This window comes from Humulus lupulus, chromosome 7 (assembly GCF_963169125.1).
Source record: "Humulus lupulus chromosome 7, drHumLupu1.1, whole genome shotgun sequence".
Taxonomy (NCBI): Eukaryota; Viridiplantae; Streptophyta; class Magnoliopsida; order Rosales; family Cannabaceae; genus Humulus; species Humulus lupulus.
Window position 1 is genome coordinate 206,225,696 of NC_084799.1, and position 20,306 is coordinate 206,246,001.

Below are 20,306 nucleotides of genomic sequence, written 5' to 3' on the forward strand. Positions count from 1 at the left end.
AAAACCCAAGCAATCAAACTCAAAAACTTCCATGAATTCTCACAACTAACACCTCAAATTCTCAACTGAAAACTTACTTGAAAAACATAGTATAGCTTAAATCCATGGATGTAATCTTACCTCAAGCTTGATTTAGATCTCCTTCAATGGTTGAACCAAGGTCCTAAGCCCTCAAGCCTTGCTCTCCTAGCTTGGATCCTTAAATTGGCTCTCAAAAATTGAAAGGAAGAAGGAGGAGGAAGAGAAAATGATGAACGGTTTGAAGGAGGAAGTGGTGCTCTGATTAGTGGTGAAAAATACACATTTATTGATTTTAATAGTCAAAATAAATTAATTTTTAATTAATATTTTCATGGAACTAATATGATTTATTTTATAAATGAAAATATTTGATTATGATTTAATTTATTGTTATTTTGTAGGAATTAAAGTTGCATTTTGGAATAAATAAAAGGAAAGAAGAAATAAAGTGATGAATCTGAAAATCAATTAAAAAATGGCATTTTTGAAGCCCAAAAATAGGCCCAGAATTCGGCCCAGCACCCCAGCTCCTTTTTCCCTTCCCCAGCGCGCCACCTGGCGGCCTCTCCACGCGCCACCTGTCCAGTAGCTCACTTCCCATCTGGCTCCTTCCAGCAACACCACACGTCCCAGCTCCTCCTTCAGCCTCCAACTCCCAGCCTCCAAGGCCCAAATGCAGCCCAACGCATCAGTTCCAGCAGGCCCAACGTAGCTTCATCCATGCTCCCTAGCAGCCAATGCCTCACCCAACACAACAAGCCCAGTCCGAAGCAAGCCCAACGCCAGCAGCCCTTTTCCTTCAGCTCCCCTGTTGACGTGGCTTGCCCTCATTGGCTCAACTGGGTCAATGGACTAGCTCCCAACCAACCACCTTTGGCCCAACCTTTCATGCACCTTGGGCCATGCACATTGTCATTTTGAGCTTTAAAGCTCATCTTTTTTGGTGTTTTTTAAAAAGAGTATTTTGACCATACACCAAAATAACTAGGTTAATATTTATATAAAGATTTGATTTTTTCAAAATTATATTTTATATTAATATTTCAGAATTATTTTGTAAACCCCATTTTGTTGTTTAATTTCTTTGTAGTCCTTTTCTCCCTCTATAAATAGGGATTCTTTCTTCACATTTTCTATGTAATTTTTAGGTACAAAACTCTAACAAATTTTAGTCTCATCTCTCATATTTTCTCTCTAAAATTTCATGAGGATGTCTAGCATAATAGTTAACCTTCTTAGGAAGGTTAGGATGATCATATGTGCACTATGACTTTATTTGGTATATTTGATTCACTATGTGCTTAAAGTTTATATATTTGAGTGATTTATTTCCTTTCATCTCTATTTCTTCATCTTGTTATCTATATTTATGTTTACTAATAGTATATAGATTTTGTCAAGCACTTTCTATGTATTATCAAATTAATGAAAATAATATAAATAATATCTTTATCATTTTCTCCATCTCATTCATATATATTTACTTTTGCTAAAATCTATATAGAATTAGTCATGCTCTTTCTATGTATTTTATAAATAGTAAAAGTAATATTTGTGTTAGGTTTTATGTCGAATCTTTTATTGCATTATTGCCAATGGTATAATGTCATTTTTAGATTTCTTATAAGATTTATCTCATATTTCCATGGTAAAGAATAATAATCACTTGAATACATTTTTGTAAAACATATTTGTGCTTCAATGTTAAATCTTCCAAATGAATAGTTAGGATGTGAACTTCTCATTTGTGTAACTTTTGTGAATCAAAGATCCAAATAAATAAGTATGCATATTGGTGACTCTTGATCCTTCCTACTTGTTACCTATTGTTACATCACACTTTATTCTATCTTTATTTCTAATCTATACATCTCAAAAACAAAAAAAATATCACTTATTCTATTTTAGGAATATTACTTATCTCTATCATTTATTTATTGATTAACTTTGTTTGTTTACCTCCTTGTGGAATCGACCGCCCATCTATACTACGACTATCGATAAGTGGAAGTCACGTTTGGGCATTAAACATGCTCTGTTTTGGTTTAACCTTCCACATCCATCTAATGGCTAAATACAACCTTAGGGTGAAAAGACCATATTGCCCCTAAGTCTAATTAAAACCCTTAACAGTCACCAAGGGCAAAATTGTCATTTCCTACCTATCTCATTAATCATAATTAACGCCCTTCAATTCCCGTTATTCTCAATATTCTCAAATACCAATAATTCATATCCTGTTACCCTTTAATTCCCGGCAATGTTCTAATCACCAAATTACCCCGAGACTCACTCTGAGCCCCGAACTAACTCCGTTATGTCTAGACCGAAAAATTGCATTTCATGATCGTCTCATGCCGAATGGCTCAAACCAATCCACATATAATGTGGTATTATTTATAATTCACCCACATGCATGAAAATACACAATCACGCCCTCAACAGCCCAAATTACCAAAACGCCCTTATAATTAAATGTAGACCCATATGCATGCATTTATCATCATATAATAATATAATTCACATAAACATGCATATAATCATTTAATAACATAATAAATCAATTATGGCCCTCCCGGCCTCCTAATCAAGGTCCTAAACCTTATTAGGAAATTTGGGGCATTACAGTAACGTGTATTCAAGAGCTCAAGTCCGAGATGGAGTTGTTATCTCATCTCCGCCACCGCCATCTTGTCTTTCTCTCACTAGTTACTGCAACGACAACCGTGAGATGATCCTCTCATACGAGTACATGGCCCATGGGACCCTTCGTGACAATCTCTACAACACTGAAACCCCACCTCTAACGTGGAAGCTGTTGGGGTTTTATGCCTTAATTAAAACTCAATTTCTTTGTAATCTCATTTATTATCAATAAAAGAATAGAAATCATTTTTTGACTTGGTCAATCACTTTGCTCACATGTTTTATTTTCATGATTATTTGTTTAATATAAACTTCTATTAAATCCCGAGCATATAGCTAATCTTATTTATAGTGACGTAATCACAGTGGAATATAAATATGATTATATGTTCAAAATAAGTTAGTCTTAAGATTAGTCAGTGCATAGGATTTACACTGACTTACCAATCTACGATATGATCTACTTACACATTGTAGTGTTATGTTCTTTCCAGAACATTAGCAAAGTAGATAAGATCGGATGTATTTGTTACATCGGACTGAACCGATATTGACAGTTGAAAGGATAAGTAAACATATCGCTATTATCTATTCTAGTCATATCATATAGTTGAGCATAGGTCAATTCAATTTCAATTCTGAGTGGTTAGTATTCTAACTGATTGTATTATTTGAGTTCTTTGACGTGTTCGTTACCAGCTTACCCTACGGACTAGCCTATACTTACATCTTGGGAATTCGGTAGTATAATTGAGTGGGAGTGTTAATCATAGATATGAACATCTATAACTTCTGATGAAGAAGTGAAATGATGGTTTCCTTTTAGTTTGGTTCAAGGTGTTAAATGATTGAGATCTCATTTCAGTAATTAATATTAGTTTACTGAAATATCATTTACAAGGAACTAAGTGTTTTAATGATAAAATACAATGAGAGGTAAAACGGTATTTTAGTCTCATCTCATTGTAGACCGTCTATAGAGGATTGAGTAACGATTATGGTTGTAATAATGGATAATTAATAGCATACCTATATTTGTTATAGAGCGTTCTATGAATTCAAGAGTGCAATTCCAAGTCTATAGTGGAGTCACGAGGAATTAGTTAGTAAATTTATTTGTTAGATTTATGATAACTTATTTGAGCTTGATTTCATAGGCCCATGGTCCCCATTGTACCTTGGATAAAATCATCTAGATAGTCTCAATTAATTGATTTAATTATCAATTAGAATTATCAAAGTTGATTAGATCAATTTTGGATAGTTTCACTGAGTTATGTAATTTTGAGAAGAAAAGAGAAATTATGACAGATTTATTAATTAAGATAAATTGGTATCTAATTTAATAAATAAGTTTAATTCAATGTTCAAATTATAAATAATTAATTTGATAAAGGATTTAATTAATTATAAAATCAATGAAAACTAATACAGGTCTTGATTTTAAGTTCAATAGGCTTATAATTAAATGGGAAATTTCACGGGCCTAAAGTCCATGATATTTTTGACCTAGGGCTTCTAATTGGCTATTATTTTATTGATTTTTAATTAAATTAAATGGCCTAATTGAGTCTATAAAATGAGTGCTTAGAGAGAAGTCAGACAGACGGCAGACACTGGTTTTCTAATAGATTTTAGATTCTCTCTAAACACAAGTCATTTTCTAAGCCTTTTATTGTTCTTTTATCTTCTTCTCTCTATAACTATCTCATGAATTGAGAATTGCCCACACTAGTCTGGGTGATTCTAAGGATACATTGGAAGACTGTGAAGAAATTAGAAGAATAGTTCAGTTTCTTGATAATACTCTACGACAAAAAGGATACAAGGGTTAGAGAAACTGAAGGAAGGACACTGTTATTTCGCTGCGTATATTGTAAGTATTCTTATCGTTGTTTCTCTTTGAATTCAATTTTAGAAACATGTTCTAGGTTATCTCATATTAATTTGTTTAATATTATATCTACATGAAAATAAATAAAGATCATGTATAAGTAGTTTCCCAACAGAAGCAACTGCTCCAGATTTGTATTGAAGCAACCAATGGATTGCACTATCTCCATACAGGTACAAACCACACGATCATCCACCGTGATATCAAAACTACAAATATTCTCCTAGATGAGAATTTTGTGGCCAAGATTTAGAACTTGGGTTTGTCAAAAACATGCCCCACCAACATTTGCCAAATTGTGATAATTGATTTCATTGATTTGATTAATTCACCCTTAGGGTAATATATACAACCTAATGTACTAAGATTAGGGCCTAAGCCCATATTAAACATATACAAAATTAGCCTATTTACAATTATTTCCTGATACCCCTCTCAAGTTGGAGCATGGAGATCACAAATGTCCAACTTGCGAAGTAAATACAAAACTTGCACTTGCCTAAAGCTTTGGTGAAGATGTCGGCAAGTTGATCATCAGTGGAAACATGGGTGGTAGAAATAATGCCATCACAAATGGCATCACGAACATAATGACAATCAACTTCAATATGCTTCGTGCGCTCATGAAAGACAGGAATCTGAGCATTGTATAAGGTTGATTGACTAAAACAGTATAAGCGCATGGCGGGCGAACGTGTGACGCCCATACTCGCAAGCAAGGCTTTGAGCCACTTTAACTCCGAAGTGATAGCTGCCATAGAACGATACCCAGCCTCAGTAGAAGATCGAGAAACCGTATGTTGTTTCTTGGTCTTCCAAGAAATCGGGGAAGAACCAAGAAACACAATCCAACCAGTAAGAGACCGACGAGTCAAAGGGCAAGTGGCCCAATCAGAATCACACCAACCTATTAGAGATAATATAACGCCCCACGTCACTATGGCTGCTTCCTGGAATGATAAATGGCCCTACAAACCAACACAAGTCTTTCCAGCATGCTTTGTCCTCACTCGCACGCTTCCTGGGAAAACTTCCCAAGAGGTCACCCATCTTGAGATTCCTCCAGGTCAAGCACGCTTAACTTTGGAGTTCTCACATAATGGGCTATCGAAAAGAAGATGCATCTTGTTGGCATAGGTAGTACCCATAAATCCATTTAAGTCCTCTTCAACTGTGTAGTCCCATACCTACACAGTCTCAGAATCATCATACTTGACATTCCCAGGCAATGTGGGATTGCACAACTTTTTACCCGGTATTTTCCCTTGCGGATCATAGGATTCCGACTGTCACAATCACCCACCCTTAGGGGTCCGACGTCCCCGTCGGCCACACTTCCAGCTAGGTCAAGGCTCTGATACCATTTGTAATGCCCCACGACACATGGCTGCTTCTTGGAATGACGACTGGCCCTGCAAACCAACACGAGTCTTTCCAGCGTGCTTTGTCCTCACTCGCACACTTCCTGGGAAAACTTCCCAGAAGGTCACCCATCTTGAGATTTTTCCAGGTCAAGCACGCTTAACTTTGGAGTTCTCAAGTGATGGGCTACCGAAAAGAAGATGCATCTTGTTGGCATAGGTAGTACCCATCAATCCATTCAAGTCATCTTCAACTGTGTAGTCTCATACCTACACAGTCTTAGAATCATTACACTTGACCTTCCCCAGGCGATGTGGGATTGCACAGCTTTTACCCGGTATTTCCCCCTACGGATCACGGGATTCTGACTGTCACAGATAACTCGCAATCAGTGCGAAGAATAAGCCCTTGACCCGGACACCCTTTTAAGTAGCAAACCGTACGAAGCGCTGCATCCCAATGATCTTGACGAGGGTGTTGCATTAACTGAGCCGAGATATGAACTCTATAAACCAAGTCAGGACGTGTGAAAGATAAGTAAATGAGACAACCCACAAGTCGTCTATACTTGTCCAGATCAGCCAGCAAAGGACCTTTGGCTAGAGCCAAATTGTGATTCTACTCAATGGGAAAACCAGCGGGGCAAGCCCCCAACAAGGCTGTTTGGCAATAATATCAAGAGTGTATTTGCGTTGGCATAGAAAAATGCCCTCTGAACTTCGACCTACCTCAATGCAAGAAAATACTTCAAGACACCCAAATCTTCATATGAAAACACTCATGCAAATAGGCCTTGAAACGATCAATAGCAGAAGCATCATTACCATAAATAATCATATCATCGACATATACAAGGACATTGAGTTGGATCGATCCCTGATGTAGAGAAAACAAAGAATAATGTGAATAGGACTGAAGGAAACTATAGGTCTTCAAAGAAGCAGCTAACTTAGCAAACCAACATCGTGGAGCTTGTCGTACACCATACATAGACTTCTTGAGGCAACAAACCAAACCAGGAGTGCGAACATTGAAACCAGGAGGAAGTTTCATATAAACTTCTTCATCAAGATCACCATGCAGAAAAGCATTATGAACATCCATCTGATGTAAGGCTCAATTCTTGACTGAGGCAACTGCTAAGAAGGTACGAACAGTGAGCGTGTTTTGCTACAGGAGCAAAAGTTTCATTATTATCAACCCCCTCAATCTGATGATTGCCAAAAATAACGAGTCGAGCCTTAAGACGCTCAATCTGCCCATCAACATGATATTTGATTTTGTATACTCATTTAGAACCAAAAGCCTTTTTATGTGGAGGTAAGACTGCCATATATCAGGTTCCATTAGCTTCTAAAGCAACAATCTCTTTTTGCATAGCTTCTTTAAAAGAACGATGCTCAATGCCTACAGTAATAGCTGCAAGAAAAAGTTCTCATCTCTGCCATCTTCATCTTGTCTCTCTCTCACATTGGTTACTGCAACAACGACCGTGAGATGATCCTCATCTACGAGTATATGGCCCATGGGACCCTTCGTGACCATACTTTTTGTATTTCCCGACTCGTGAACTGTTTTCGATGCAAATTTTTTTTATAACCGTGTATATTGTAGTTATTTAGAACATCTTACAAATTTTTAAGAGATATATAAATGGCAAAGAAAAATTAATGCAAGGATTATTGGAGAGTTGACAAATCAAGTAAATAAATTAAAAGACAAGATTTATAATGGTAAAAAAAACACTATTGGGAAAACAAATCAATTCCCTATGCTTTTCAGAATATTTTAGAACAGCACCAAAAGATCTAAATGAGCTTGTTTCATAATTTATAATTTCCTATTGGAACAAATTCTGCTTTAGTTTTGCCATCCTAGAAAGGCTAAACATATAAAATCAGCCAGCCCTAGACCCTTAATGTGCACCTTTGTGAATGTTATCGACCACATTCACAAGAGTTCCAAAGAAGGAGAACAATCAACACAACAACGAATAATAATAAGTACCATAAACACATTTGTTTACAATTATTTACATCACTTGGAAGCAGAACATAAGAATTGATTGGAGTTTGGTCTATTGGAACCCAATTTACATCAATGAAAATATAATTCAATTTACAGTAGTTCACAGTCATCTTCAGAGAGCCCTCATAACTACTTTGCTTGTTGTATGAACACCCATTGCAGCAATTTTCAACACAGCACGAGTCTGATACAGCCTGCAATTCAAGAGTGTGTCAATTATCAATCAAGAATACAAATTTATGCCTTTAGAATTAGCTTTTCAATGCATCAATATCTAAATGAATGTTATTACAGGTTAACATTCATTAAGGTATTCATGCATTCAAAAGGCTCGTCGATGAAATGAGAATTTTGATTTTATTCTGACAGAAGATTCCAAATGAAATATCAAATCCGTTATTTTCATTTTACTTGGCATGGGAAGCAGAACTTCTTAGCATCGTACTAGCAACTGAAAGAAAGAGCTTACCCAGTCAGCGCAAGTCCCCAGGTGGCCAAGGCATAAAACAACTTCCCAGCATGCCAAATTTCAAACATCTGCCTCAGTTTGCTCACACCACTTAATGCTTCTGTCATAGCTGCATATTTTCAGCAAAAAGACAGGTAAGAAAGATATTCACTCTCTGCTATTCAAAAGAGACTTCCGCTAACAGAAGAGAGACCACCCAGTTGCACCATATCATACAATGATACAAGGAAATTACTCAATTTAAAATTCTCACCACAATTAGTAACCAATTAAAAATATCTCCTAAAAAATCTGTCAAGAGGGAAGAATGAACTAATCTCTCTTAAATGATCAATCCACAAGAAAAAGCACCATACAAAGTAAATTCCATGATTTTATCTTATTCATCTGCAGTTAATACTTCTTCCAATCATAAAATAAAAATCACACCAATAGAAAACCTAAATGCGTACTATTATAACCACATAGGATAGTGCAAATCTGTTGATGACCAACTATTATCAGTCTATGTATCATTCTTTTAAAAGTATTGAATTTGACAGAAAGCCTATACACCATCCAGATAGAATAGAATGTAAATCTTCTAATTTAAAAGTTTTTAAACATGAAAACTCAGATAGAATAGAATGTTCAAGTGGTAACTTACTCTTTTGTAACTCTTCTGGTGTCATTTTCTGCAATTACAACAAAGCCAATCACATGAGATGAATGAAACATAGTATATAACAGGAAAAAACTTTGATATAACATTAACCTGAGCCTTAGGGTTCGAGACAATGCACTTGGCGATGAAGTTTGCAACGCCATCCACCACATGCTCCTCGCTAACAACTATGTAACTGTCGTTGTCAATTCCACTCCGTTCCTCAACATTGCTTGGAACCATGTCATCTGTCACCCAAACCCACCAACTTGGTTCTTTCTGGTCAACATTTACAAGAATTTCAGCTGCCTGCAAATCATTTTCTATTGAAAAAGCAAAGCAACAAATTACTAAATTTCATAGGACAAGTAGATGGCACTTGTGTAAACTGGAAATAATCCTAAATTATCAGATAAATCTGAACAACCTGTGGCAACCTTGAAAGGAAAATCATAACCATCTCCTTTGGTAGAAGCGAGCTGGAGGGATTTGATACGAGCCAAGAACTTTTCAGAATCCACAGTAGCTACTAATCGAGCATACAACTACATGGAAAAACACAATACCCCATTTAGCCCAACAATGTTTCATGTCACTTCTACTATTTTAAGATTAAAAAAAGGGTTTTTACTTTTAAATAATTATATAATTCTAAAGAAAAATGGCAGAAACTTTTAAAGGGGTCTCAATTTCACATAGAAACTTCAATTTTATTGCCTATTCGCATGTTCATCTGAGTTCAATTTTAGGGGATTTCGAATTGAACTAGAGCTAATAGAGAACTGAAATTCAAAAACTTTCAATGAAAAAAATTGAATTTAGACAGACGTACATCTGGAGGGCAATCGTTCAACATAGAAGGGGACTCAGAGAGATTCTGAAGAAGCTTTAGATTCTGGTGGAGCAAACCCCTCAAGCGATGGTTCTCCGATCGGAGATATTCCAATTCTTCCTCGGAGGAAGCGTGTTGAATGGGCTCGGCGGAAGCGTCGTGGTCGTGGTGGTGGCGGTGTTTGTGGCAGCTTTCCATGGCGGTCCATGCGACGTCGGCGACCTCCATGACGGTCTTGGCCACCTCGATAGCTTCGCGGCCGCCCATGGCAGTGGTTAATTCGGTTATGGATGTTGGTCGGAAGAGGAAAATCAATGTGAAAAGAGATATTTTTCAGAAGAATGAAAGAATGACCGCTTGGGTTGGGTTGGGTTGGGATTGGTGTTATTGCGTGTCCCAAAAGGAGAAAAGAGGTAAGGAAGAGGGTGATTGCGTGGTTTTCATTTCATTGTCGGAGTATAAATGGTATTTCACTCAATATACCATAATTAAATTAAAATATATACATAGACAATTCTTCACAAGAGACTTTACTTTAAGCCCTATCGGTGAGGGTTTCAGTATTTCTCGACCTGTGAACAGTTTTCGGGGTAATTTTTTTTTATGATCGTATATATTATAGTTTTTTAGAACATCCTACAAATTTTTAAAAAATTCTAAATAATTTACAATACCAAAACTATATGGATATATCCAATAAATTGAGTGTTTCTAATATTTTAAAATTATGAGCATTATTTTTACTCCACTCCAAAGATAATATGAAAGCACCAAATTGATTAAAAAAATATTCTTTTACTTTCTTTAATTTTTTTTATGTTAATTTTAATAATTTTATTTTATCTTATATTTATAATTTTTTAAAAAAATACTTTTACTTTAACAATATATATTATTTATATAAATTTTTTTGAAAAAGGGAGAAAAATAGAAAAATGTAAGCATAAATTGAAATATATATTTATATTATTTTAAATAAAAATGGTATGTCAATCAAATTTTGAGTATTGATATAATGCCCCTTAAATTATTTATAACAACACACCAATAAAAAAAGTATCGAAAAAATCATTCAATATAAAAGTATATATTTTAGTTACATTTTTATAAATTTATAAATGTTTTTTTTTTTGGAAAGAACTTATTAAAATTTATTACATAAAGGTAAATACCATTTTGGACTCAGTGGTGTGCAAAAGTTACCAATGGGATCATCTGTTTTGCTAATTAACAATTTGAACCCTACGTTTTATAAAATTGAACAAATTAATACATTGAACCCAATTTTAGTCAAACTTCCAAAATACCCTCAAGTTTTCTAATTAATGAATTAATTAAAATAATTTTAAAAATCAAAATTAGAATAAAAAGCCTAAACATTATAATAAAAAATTATATTATTATTAACATTACAACATCAAAATCTAAAATTTTCACACATAACCCAAATCTTTTAATCTAAACTAAAAAAAATAAACTTATTAACATGTTCAAGTTCATCATTCAAACACCAATTCAAACATCAATGCAACAATTTTTATCAAAAACTTCAAACCCAGAGTCCATTAGAACAAATTTCACTCTAATTGGGTGAATAAAAACTCATAAGCTTATACAACCTAAAATCATATCCAAAATGAGATAGAAACCAAAATATATATATATATATATAGATCTGAAATTAGCTTTTGGTTCCAGTTGTCATGGTGACTAGAAGGCGATGAGCGTCGAGCCTCGCCCAACATCGAATCTAGCCTCACTCTATGACTCAGATCTGCAAAAAGAAAAGAAGAAGAAGTTGAAGAGACATGGTCGTAGGGACCTAGGAGCCTCGATAGTTGTAGAAAAAAGAAGAATAAGAAGTTGAAAAGCTCTCCATACTCGTTCCTATCGTCGTCCCAAATATTACATCACTCGGACCTGGCCAAAACTATGCCGATCTCCTCCGCCAAATGAAGTTGTCGCGTCGATCTCCTCCACTAGTCCGACCGATCTCCAAATCTATGGCGATATCCTCCACTAATCCTGTCCGACCACCTGCAAGGAAGAAGAAGAAAATGATGACAAATTTAGGGTTAGGGTTTAATGCAATTTATGTTTTATGCCTTTTGTTTTAGATTTTTAGATAACTATGTTTTACATCTTAAAAAAGTAATTAAAAATATTTATGTTTTTTAGTTAAGTTATATGTAATTTATTTTTTATTATTTTATTTTAAAATTAATTTAATATTTTAAAATATATTTTAAATTTTTTAATTAATTCATTAATTAGAAAAGTTTAGGGTATTTTGGTCATATTCAAAAAAAGTTTGACCATTATCGGGCTCAGGGTATTAATTTGTTGCATTTTGTAAAACGCATAGTCCAAATTGTCATTTAACAATATAGAGGGTCTGATCGGTAACTTTTGCATAACACAAGGTCTAAAATGTTATTTATCCTTACATAAAAAAACATTTAAATTTATCTTTTAAAATTATATTTCCCAAATTTTAATAAATGATATAACCAATTTTATTTAATATTTATTTTTTGTAAAATGGTGTACAAATCAAAACCTTATATTAGAAATATATGGAGTGTAGTTATAAATAAAAAAAATATTTTTTTATTGCCCAACAAAAAAAAAATTACATATAGAGAGATTATTTTTTTGTCAATAGAAAGAGATATATTTAGCTTAGGGTACATGTATAAATTTATAAAGTCTCACCTTTTTTATGAATATTGTTATTTGTCATCTTAAGATGACCAAACTTATTTGATATAAGATATGGCATACCGTTATTAATGCAAACTAATACCGAGACTCATATATCTCATTTTAAATTAAAAATGTGTAGAACCTAATATTAATTTATCATATCAAGTATGTCACATCAAGTGTTATTGAATAGCTTAAAGTGTAGCTTAATAATAATAATATTCTTATGTTAATTTATGTAAAATATTGCAAAGAAGTTATATGATAATATTATTTACATCCCAAAATTATATAAAGGCACCCATTATTTAAAAAATATTATTTTATTAATTTATTCCGAATACTTTTTTTTCCTATTTTCTTTACATCCTTTAATGTTTTTTGTGTTAATGTCATTCATTTTTTATCACGTCTTTCATAATTTTTTAAAAGATAATATACATATACAATTTTTTAATTTTTACTTTGACAGTTTTATATATATACATATATATATATATATATATTGTTTTGATTTTATATGTAACTATTTAAAATATATTTTAGAATATAAAAAAATAGAAAAAATTGAGTCTATGTTTTAATAATTCAAATTAAGTAATTTTCATTTTGTGTCACCTTTTGCTATTGGACAAGGATTGAATTTTGATTTTGAATGGTTGGTTGGCTGTTTGGTCTTAAGTTTCAGAATTGGAGCTGGGAAAGTTGCAAGACACAAAATGGAAAGCATATGCATATACAACCACCATTCACTTACACTTGCTGATGTAAAATATCTAAATAAGTAAAATTTAAAGAAAAAGTAGAAAAATAGTCTTTTATATGTATTTTATATTAGTTTTACAACCATCTACTTGCTGCTTAGATGGAGAAAATTATTCATGTTTCAAAAATTATTTTATGGGTACGTAACCATTTGGTACTCTGAGTTTTTGCAAGATATTATCTTGATACCATGTGTTTACAAATAATGTTCTTTTAATACCCTGCATTTTGAAATCGTATATATTTAGTATCCTAAACTTAAATTTAATTAATAAAATTTTACCAGTTTAATCAAATTATTCTCAATTATACGAGCTACAAATTATATATAACGGCTGACAATTTTGTCATATTGACAGAATTTTATCAATTAAGATACCAAATATATATGTTTTCAAAATACAGGATACTATTTGAGCATTATTAAAAATAAATGGTACCAAAACGATACTTTACAAAAACAAAATAAACAAAATGAGTAAATTCCCTTATTTTATTAATTTCTCATTCATGATTTATCTTTTTCTCTATGATAGTTAGAGAAAATACTTAAAATAAATAAATAAAATTAGAAAATATAATATTTAAACAATATTAAAAAAATGGAGCATATAATGCAATGTAAAATAGAAAAATAAAATTTTGATGATGTATTTTTAAAAATAGAGTAAAGAAATTCATTGTAACTTATACATTATTCAATCACATTGTTTACAAATCCATAGTAGACAATTGAACAATAAAAGAAATAATTATCAGACACCATTTTCCTCCAAAAACAAAAAGAATAAGGTCCAAAACATGTGAGGAGAACAAGAAAACATGAGAGAAATTTATTGAAAGTGTTGTATATTATGTCAACTGAATGATTCAGATAAAGCAATCAATATTAGAGGTGTTTATTGGTCGATTTGGGCGAGTTGGGTAGATTTTTTACAAACCCAAACTTATAGTCGGGTTAGTACTTTTCAACCGATAACCCACCCAATTAAAAAAAATTGAAGTTCAACCCGACCACCCGCCCAAACCGCCGAAATTTTTTTTTAATTTTTTTTTTCTAAAAAAAAACATTTTTCACCAATTTTTTTTATTATTTTCTCTATTTTTTAATTTGCATTTGTAACTAAAATAATTATTACTTTAAAATATAGGATTTTTTTTTAAAAAATAATAATTTGAATTTAGTTTTATATATGTATAATAAATAATTAAATAAATTTAAAATTGCAAGTACGGGTTTTCGGGTTGGTTTGGGTGAGTTATTCGGGTTGGGTGGGTTGCAAATTTTTTTGCACAGCCCTAATCAACACACTCGCTTATAGTTGTCTATAAGCCAAATTTGCACAATGGCTTAGATTCTTATTCAACAAATATTATGGCACAAAATGACACTAATACAAATAAAAGCAGACTCAACAGATTTGAATGGTGGAACAAGTTACCTCTTTTCTAAGTATTATTGATACTTTGGGCTCCAGGCCTATAAATCTCACTTCTACACAAAGAGGTACTAAATCAAAGCTTTTTTTTTCTTTTTCACATTTATTAGTGTTAGACTCAAACTCAAATGTTGCATGGCTGTATCCTAACATTCTTTTCAATGCAACAGCAATAACTCTAAACAAATTAATTTTGAGAAGTAATATTTTGCAAACTTGGAAAATCCAGTCTGCAATCCTCTAATTTCACAGAAATGGGAGTATGGATCATGCAAAAGGCTGCTTTGATTCCGAGAGGATTCGTCTCACTTCGTTTGCAAGACCTATTACATGTTCATCTTTACATCCTAATCAAGAAATTTAGACCAAAAATAAGTTAACTCAAAAGCAAGTGATGAAAAGAGAATTGTTCAAGCAGGCACTTGAAAGAACTCACCAATTTGAAGAAGAGCCTTCTCGAGCTGAAAAAGGTAGTCTCTATTGGGTCCTGAGGGGCCCTCAGCTCGAACGATTTGTCTGTGAAATGGAAGTAAAGGTATTAGGAATAAGTTTTTTCCAATGGTAAATTTTCGAAGCTGCAAATGAACAAGCTAAACATTTGCATTGTTGTTTAGTGTACCAAAAGATAGATGAGCAGCAGGCAATATATGTCAACTCCCAAAATCATGATCTGTGTGAGGCTTTATGTTCATTGGTAGTTTTTGAAGATGCAATTTTTCTATTAATATAATTATATAAACGGCAAAAAAGCAAAGTGATTCTAACAATATCTACAGCTTGTAAGTACTAGCATTATCAGCCCAGAAAAAAGTATCCTAGCATTTTCAGAAAGCAAAACAGTAATGCAGAGATTGAAGATGCATACTTGGCAATATCCTCAATGGAAGCTGGGCCCAAGTAGTTCACGTTGGCTTTCTTGTCCGGCGAGGCGATGTATCTAAAAAGTGAAACTGTCAGTTCTCAACTGGTTTTGCTGTTCAACCCAACATGAGTGAAAAATCTACTAAGTTCTTACACCATTACTCCTGACACAGCTGGGGTAGCAGCCATAGGCTCCTGAAGAATGAGCAATCATTAAGTAACATAATAAAACATACTATGATTTTGGTGTCACATCTTTGTAGACAGTTCTTAAATCTAATAACTTACAGTGAAAAAATCAACATAGGCCTTTTTGTCATATTGCTTCTCCCTCACTTCTAAATGCTGTTTATAACAATACCAAAACAAGAATTCTTTTAAGATACATTACTGTTGGGGAAAGAGAAGAGAGGAGAAACAGATTATTTTTAAAACAAACAATGAAGATGTGAGTCAAGATATGGCATAACCATGATAAAAATAAAATAAAATAATAATAATAATAAGACAATTAGGAAGCATCAATGGTTAAGTCAAGGTCCTATAACATTGATAAGAAATCTCTATGAAAACGGTGATTCTTACAACAATAGATATACAAGATTGCAATATAAGCACACATGTAAGAGCATGATCAACTGCATGAAACAGTGCATCATGGTATGAGAATCATAAGGTCTGATTAGAGTTCAAGATAATGTTTGGTTGGAGGTAAAGAAGTGGTATATTTTCATTCCAGTCCTTTTGTTTGGTTATAAATTATAATCTAAAACAGTAGAATCGATTTTTTGCCATTTCGTCTGAATGACTAGAAAGGGAAGAAAGATCATTCTAATGCATAATATATTTTTTTTATTCATTACTCCCAAAAAATAGATATGCACAACACTTGTGAGCATATTAACACCTAAAATGATAGTAAAATGAGTCCAATATGCTTACAACACAAATTGTCAACAGAGCCATCAATAAGGTCAATGATAAGTATAAATTTTATCTTACTATAGACCATAAGAAAAACAGTGAGACACAATATTCAAATGAAAACTTTGAAAGAAAAAAAAAAGGGTCGCTGCCAATGAACTGTGACATCTTGAAATAAGCTATGTCTTGTGTGTGACACTGATCATTGAAGATAAAGAAATTTCTCCACTATGCATTCCATCATATGTGATTTACAAGCCTTACCGTCAATGCAATTTCTTGGTCTTCCTTCTTGGTAATCTTGTAGGCAGCTCCCCACTGGTACCTCAAAAAATCAAAGATATGTCACATATAATTATTTCAAACTTACAACAGACTACAATACACAAAGTTAGTGCTCAAAAAGTAGTACTTCACATTCAGAAATTAATTTCATGTAAGCATTGATGTTGCTGAATAGTATAATTTTTGTTTCTTTAGAAAACAGTGTAAATATTAGTTTATCAATAGTGAAAACATATGGAAAGTTGACACAAACAGAGTATTGCAATTTTGTTTTCTAATTCAATGTGCTCAATCTGGATGAAGTTCATTCAAGTTAAGAAGATATAATTTGAACCAAAAAATAAGCTAAAATGCTAAGAGACAAAGCTAAAAGTTCTGATACATATACACATATAGACATTTCCACTGGTTCCCACAAAAAAGTTATGTTTTTCATCATCAACTCCAAAAATCTTTGATACCAGGTGAAAAATTAGAAGACTTGACGAAGTGGGTAATGGAATTTTAGCAAGAAACTTACACAGACTTCTCCCTCCGCAGGCTCCAACGTTACCGTTCTCCCTGGAAACTCCGTTGTCCCTCTGTGGTCCGTACTGCCTACACAAAACGACAATCAAATCAAACAAACGACATCGATATACGAAGGCAGACCCATCAAAGCACACATACAAAAAATAAAATAAAAACCTTGATAGAAGACTCGGCGGTAACCTTTGATGGAACCGGTGAGTCGTTCGTCGAAGTTGAAGCCGGCTTTCCATATCAGAGAGCCGTACCCAAATACCCACATCGCCATTTCAGTGATTCGTTTCTTCTGGTCGAAGCTCGAACCCGAGATGACAGTAATGGAACAGAATCTTCCCTTCTCTCTCTAGTTTCTCTCACTCGAAGTGGAAGCAGAGGAGAGAGAGTATATGGCGATTGGAGAAGACAATGCGGAGAGAAAGCGAATTAGAGAAGGTCCTGAGGATTTTGACTTCTCGTCCAATGAGAGCTTGCCACGACAGTAATTAAGTTTGATTTTTTTTTTTGTATGATTAACAAAAAGGACAAATTTGTCCCCTTAACTATAGTTATTTGTAGAGTTTTACCCCTTAAATTTTTTTTGTGATAAAAATATTTCCTAACTATAGAAATCATTACAAACATACCCCTTTTGTTATATAATGTTTATTTTTTTTTAAGCAATTTGTTATGTAGTCACATGTCACATGTATAGTTACAGCACGATGATCTATTTAATTAATCGAAGTTAGTCGAAATTGAGATTATTAACGTTAAACGTGCAAAAATTAGTTCTAAGAATGCAGATACATATTCTCAAAATTTATCATTATATCACTATATATGTATGTATTTGTCTGTTAGAATTGTCGAATCTCATCACATTAGCACAACATTAGTGTTATATGAGTAAACTGTTTCAAATAAATGAATGATATGCAACATAAGAGACACATATACAATAGTTGTTATAGTTTAGGGCTGATTTTTGCCACGAAAAAAAGTTCAGGGGGAAATATTCTACAAAGATCGTAGTTCAGGGGGAAATTTCCTATTTATCCTAACAAAAATAAAATTATTATTTTTCCTAGTAATAAAACATTATATAATTCAAAAGCTTTCAATCAAAAATTTCAACATGGAGGCAATCGTTCGAAAAAGAAGGGGACTAAGGCTATGTTTGGTAGGAAGGAGAGGTGCTAATAAGAATCTCACATGTATAAAAGGAAATGATAATGTTCCATCACAAAAATAAGCATAAGACAAAGCATGACTTGTTAAAAGTTTCTCATGAAGAAACAAGAGACCCGGAAAAACTTCTCAGGCAAAATAAGTCAAGTAGCATTACAACCAAATCGAAGTAAAAAAAAAAAAGTTGCCCACACATGGGAGCAAAAGAAGGGGCGGGTAAAAACTTCATGGCTTCCTTTCGCGAGCACTCCATTCGGTAGCCTTAGCAACAACGTGGTCACCAAATGAGGAGAAGTCAGAGCCAGGATTCCGTTTCCACACACCATATAAGAATCCCTCACGTGTCCGGAATCTTCAAGGCCCACGTTAGTTTTAGGAGGAAAATCCAAATTTTACATTGGATCTTACCATTCTCAAAAACTTTCTTTGCAATACACTGTCAGAGAGAATGACCGAGGATGCCACAGTTATAACAAAGTTTGTGTAGCCTTTCGAATTTGAAGGCAACAAGGGTCTTGGGTTCACCTTCTATTAACCCCACCTTGATAGCCCTTAGGAGCGGTTTGGAGATATCAATGGAAATCCCGTCTCTAATGTATCGGCCCTTGTAATCCCCAGACACAATCAGGTCGACTTCGATGACCGAGCTAATTAAACTACCAATTCCTTGTCCTGCTTTCAATGATAAGCCACAAATAGGCCCTCCCATCAAAACACGTTTTTTATCGGATTCAAAAACAAACCTAAATAGAAAAGTGTTTGGCTTAAGTGATTCAACCTCAAAAGGACCTTTTAATTTCTAAAATATATTGACTGCATGAACAACCGATTCACGTGGAATTAATCGAGTCGAGACAACACAGCCAGCTAAAGATTTAGCAACATTGTCGAAACCTTTGCGGATGATTGAAACATCCAGATCAGCCTCGGGGACATCCTCATCATTTTCATCGATCTCAAAGGGCATTAGAGAGTGCGGCAAGCTCATCATCATTCATGGTAGACGATGGAAAAATCAGTCGTAGATTGATTGCTTCGGACCCCTTATATCAAAACCCCCACTACCAGAGAGGAGAATCGTTGAGAGAGAGAGCAAAAATCCACATTTACAATTTAAACTTTGGTTAATTCTATCTTAATTAATATATAAAGTTTAGCCTTATTTAATTTATTCTGATCAATCAATATTTTATTATTTTGGTTATAAGAGTTTAAACTTTTTTTGTACACGTTTATTTTAAAATTTCAATGATATTAAAACACAATTTAATTGATCAGATTAAAAAAATAGATGAATTAGACATATAATTTGGGTGCTGAATGGAATGAAGTTATATGGAGTTTTTATTTTATTTTTTAAAATTTTGTTTTCACATTTATTTTTATCAATTCAATGTGGTGTTTTGTTGGGCAAGACAGGATATCAACTTAATTTAAAACGTGTTATAATAATTAATAAATAAGTCAAAATTTTGAACTCTTATACTAAAGAATTGTTTGACATATTTGATTTGTTTAATAAACGTGCTACTACAATTCGTACACACGTGAGGATATAGGATAGGGGTAGGACGGAAGCCGAAACACTTTTTAGAGGTCTAAAGATAAAATATATAAATTATTAAGAGGACTAAAAAGTAATTTTTGAAAAAAAATTTGGAGAAAATAATTGAAATACTGATTCTATTGTTGGCACCGTACTTTTTTTTTTCTCACCACATCATCTCTTACTTAAT

At 33.3% G+C, this 20,306-nt stretch overlaps 2 protein-coding genes across 3 annotated transcripts; both read right to left on the minus strand.

The window, feature by feature from the left end:
* Positions 1-7,915: 7,915 nt before the first annotated feature.
* Positions 7,916-10,337, minus strand: LOC133789248 (uncharacterized). Its single transcript, XM_062227015.1, has 6 exons — positions 9,896-10,337; positions 9,491-9,608; positions 9,175-9,386; positions 9,067-9,094; positions 8,421-8,529; positions 7,916-8,145 (listed from the first exon to the last, which is right to left on the minus strand). The coding sequence occupies exons 1-6, from the start codon at positions 10,160-10,162 to the stop codon at positions 8,064-8,066; spliced, it is 816 nt and encodes a 271-aa protein (XP_062082999.1). The 5' UTR covers positions 10,163-10,337; the 3' UTR covers positions 7,916-8,063.
* A 4,455-nt stretch (positions 10,338-14,792) lies between these two features.
* LOC133789249 (gamma-glutamylcyclotransferase 2-3) lies at positions 14,793-17,814 on the minus strand. Of its 2 annotated transcripts, none has more exons than XM_062227017.1 (8): positions 17,587-17,814; positions 17,396-17,472; positions 16,855-16,908; positions 15,955-16,011; positions 15,821-15,861; positions 15,671-15,742; positions 15,242-15,321; positions 14,793-15,152 (listed from the first exon to the last, which is right to left on the minus strand). In XM_062227017.1, exons 1-8 carry the CDS (start codon positions 17,669-17,671, stop codon positions 15,073-15,075), a joined length of 546 nt encoding a protein of 181 aa, XP_062083001.1. In that variant the 5' UTR covers positions 17,672-17,814; the 3' UTR covers positions 14,793-15,072. The 2 variants fall into 2 exon arrangements, with proteins under 2 accessions (XP_062083001.1, XP_062083000.1); XM_062227016.1 differs by having other exon boundaries at positions 17,563-17,813.
* Between the last annotated feature and the right edge of the window lie 2,492 nt (positions 17,815-20,306).

Coding starts and splice junctions, on each gene's coding strand:
- LOC133789248 (XM_062227015.1), bottom strand. CDS start 10,162: ATGGGCGGCCGCGAAGCTATCGAGGTGGCCAAGACCGTCATGGAGGTC. Junction 9,609..9,895: donor TGAACGATTGCCCTCCAGAT/GTACGTCTGTCT, acceptor TTTTCCATGTAG/TTGTATGCTCGATTAGTAGC. Junction 9,095..9,174: donor TCTCGAACCCTAAGGCTCAG/GTTAATGTTATA, acceptor TTGTAATTGCAG/AAAATGACACCAGAAGAGTT.
- LOC133789249 (XM_062227016.1), bottom strand. CDS start 17,671: ATGGCGATGTGGGTATTTGGGTACGGCTCTCTGATATGGAAAGCCGGC. Junction 15,743..15,820: donor GCTGTGTCAGGAGTAATGGT/GTAAGAACTTAG, acceptor TTCACTTTTTAG/ATACATCGCCTCGCCGGACA. Junction 15,322..15,670: donor TCCATTGAGGATATTGCCAA/GTATGCATCTTC, acceptor TCCATTTCACAG/ACAAATCGTTCGAGCTGAGG.